This window comes from Pinus tabuliformis, chromosome 4_1 (assembly GCF_031772625.1).
Source record: "Pinus tabuliformis cultivar Carrire ecotype Pingquan chromosome 4_1, CPIR1, whole genome shotgun sequence".
Lineage (NCBI taxonomy): Eukaryota > Viridiplantae > Streptophyta > Pinopsida > Pinales > Pinaceae > Pinus > Pinus tabuliformis.
In genome coordinates, this window is record NC_142303.1 from 450,861,564 (window position 1) to 450,864,004 (window position 2,441).

General features: G+C 38.2%; 1 protein-coding gene across 1 annotated transcript; it reads right to left on the reverse strand.

Moving 5' to 3' along the window:
• Positions 1 to 313: 313 nt before the first annotated feature.
• Positions 314 to 1,001, reverse strand: LOC149176295 (uncharacterized). Its single transcript, XM_089421426.1, has one exon. It carries the CDS (start codon positions 953 to 955, stop codon positions 314 to 316), a length of 642 nt encoding a protein of 213 aa, XP_089277552.1. The 5' UTR covers positions 956 to 1,001.
• Between the last annotated feature and the right edge of the window lie 1,440 nt (positions 1,002 to 2,441).

Consider the following 2,441-nt stretch of genomic DNA (forward strand, 5'->3'; position numbering starts at 1 on the left):
TGTAACCCGTGACCAATACCAAGAAATTGGAAAAGTATTTTGACAATTGGATCGAAGCCTCCTGCTCACCCGACAAAGCGACAGAAAGAAAGAATCATGCATGTCGCTGGGATTTGAGCAGTATACTATTCCTTTAATGAGGCGGAAGAATTGTGGTAGAAATTTAAGTAAAATAATTTCAAAAAATATTGTAGAGATAGTATTTAAATTTGATGGTGGAAATGGATTCAGTACTATAAAAAAATTTAAAATGAAATTTTAAAATTTAACGATTTTCTATGGCAACTCCTCCACCTCGTTAAACTCTAAGAATTTAAATGTCTGAGAAGCTCCACAAATCCGTGGGGTCAAAGAAGATGTATTCGTCTTGTTGCTCCTCCTGCCAACTTGGAATGAACTCCCATAATGACGCCTCCTCAATCGACTGGATTTTCTCCAAATTCAGGCCGCCATTCTCCTCAAAGGGAGACTCCCCCAACCCCAAGTCCAGCGCCTCGGAGATCTGTCCACTGTCACATGCCCACTCCATTTCTGAAACCGATGACGGTTGTGATGGCGATACCGGCTTCTCACTCACCTTGTTCTTAAAATTTGTGATATTCTGCAGAGAGGGCGAGGTTGAAGGGATTTCGTCCAAGGCATATTTGGCGGCGACAATCTTAATTTGCTGACGGGAAAGTGAAGATGCTGACGGAATGGCGGGCACGGAATCGGGGAAATTAAATTTGGCGTTGGGGCCTCTCAGGCAATACACTGCGGCGTCGTAAGCACGGGCGGCCTGCTCGGCGGTTTTGTATGACCCAAGCCATATCTTCTCTCTGGTTATGGGCATCCGGATTTCAGACACCCAACTCCCCCATTTTCGCAATCTGATTCCCTTAAATTGGCGGCGATTTTGCTGGCGATCTTCGTCTGATGGAGACCGGGAACTGTGCTTTTGGGAGGCTTTATCCATAACTAGTGACGCAATGCGAACGCTGTGCCGTTGGAGGGAAAACAGTGAATCACAATGTAGTAGATATGTTGCAGTGTGAGGCGTAGACGTTGGTCATTACTGAACTGAAAATCTCAAATGAAATGAAGATGCATATTGTGTTGAGGATTTAAGATGTGGAGGCGAATATTTATATGTATGGTCGAAGCGCGTATTGATTGTGATCGCCGAAAAACTATGAGGTGAGGACTGTGCCAGCGATATTTAAAACGTGAAGGAAACTGTGAAGGGTTCTAGAGACCTTTCCCCGTGTACACTGTGCCTCTCCACCAGTCCATGGTTCACGACAAGAATCTATTTTGTAAACGTATGAAGTCAACGTGTACATGAAGGGGCACATCAAGTCCCCACATGATTGGTTTTGTCTACAAACAAACTGAGTACAACGCACACAGATGTTGATTTTGACTCCACAATTCATCTTATCCCATAACTCATCAAGCATCCCTAGCTGCAGTAGTAGCGCATCCCGAAATCATCAATCTTAATGGAGCGCATCTCTACCAATTCTTAATCAAAGTAGCAACGCATGGTGAAATCGTCGATCTCATCGTCAATCATTTGGGGTATCCTTTTATTTGAATTAATTGAGGGTTCGTAATTGAAGGAGCAGCCAATCCTCAGTTCATTGACAAAATTATTGTAAATAAACAAAATTATGGTGACTGCTTTATTAACTCAAGGTAAATATATAAATTCTATGATTACGTGTTAATAAAGGGAACTATTTCATTTCAGAATCTAAGTGAATGTAATAGTATATATATAAATTAAATAATGATATGTTAAGACAAATAAATTGATAAATTGGTAATTGCACCTGATCTTGCCAAAGAAACGCACTAAAGAGATAGTATATAACATTAATTAATATTTTTTTAATAATTAAAAAATATATATATATATTAACAAAAGGAAAAAGACCATGCTACAATGAAATCTTACTTCTTTTTTCAGCCTTACAAATAATGAGGTTTATGTTCAAGTTAAAGATGTTTAATTATGCCAGCATGAATGAAGAAATAGATCATGATTTGTTACCTTCAAAATTAAAGTTGTTTTGGTACGATTCTTCCATATTTCTTCTTGAAATGGGTGATTGTGTTCTATATTTTCTTGGTGTGAGTTGGCCAGGATAAAAAAAAAAATAAAACAAATAATTGTATCATTTAATTAATAACAAATTTTAACATATTTCATAATAAAAATTTCCATGGAAACATGCTTTTTTATGGCATTACCATAAAAATTTCCATGGAAACATGCTTTTTTATGGCATTACCATTACAATATACATGATGTGAGAGCTTCCTTAAATCTCCAATACCTTTGCTCATTTATTTTCCATGCATGAGTTTGTTCAGTTGTACGATCATTTCGTTGTATTCCATACACTATGGATGGGCATTACGTTTGTCGCAGGTGCTTCATTAGCCCCTTGATATGC

Coding starts and splice junctions, on each gene's coding strand:
- LOC149176295 (XM_089421426.1), bottom strand. CDS start 955: ATGGATAAAGCCTCCCAAAAGCACAGTTCCCGGTCTCCATCAGACGAA.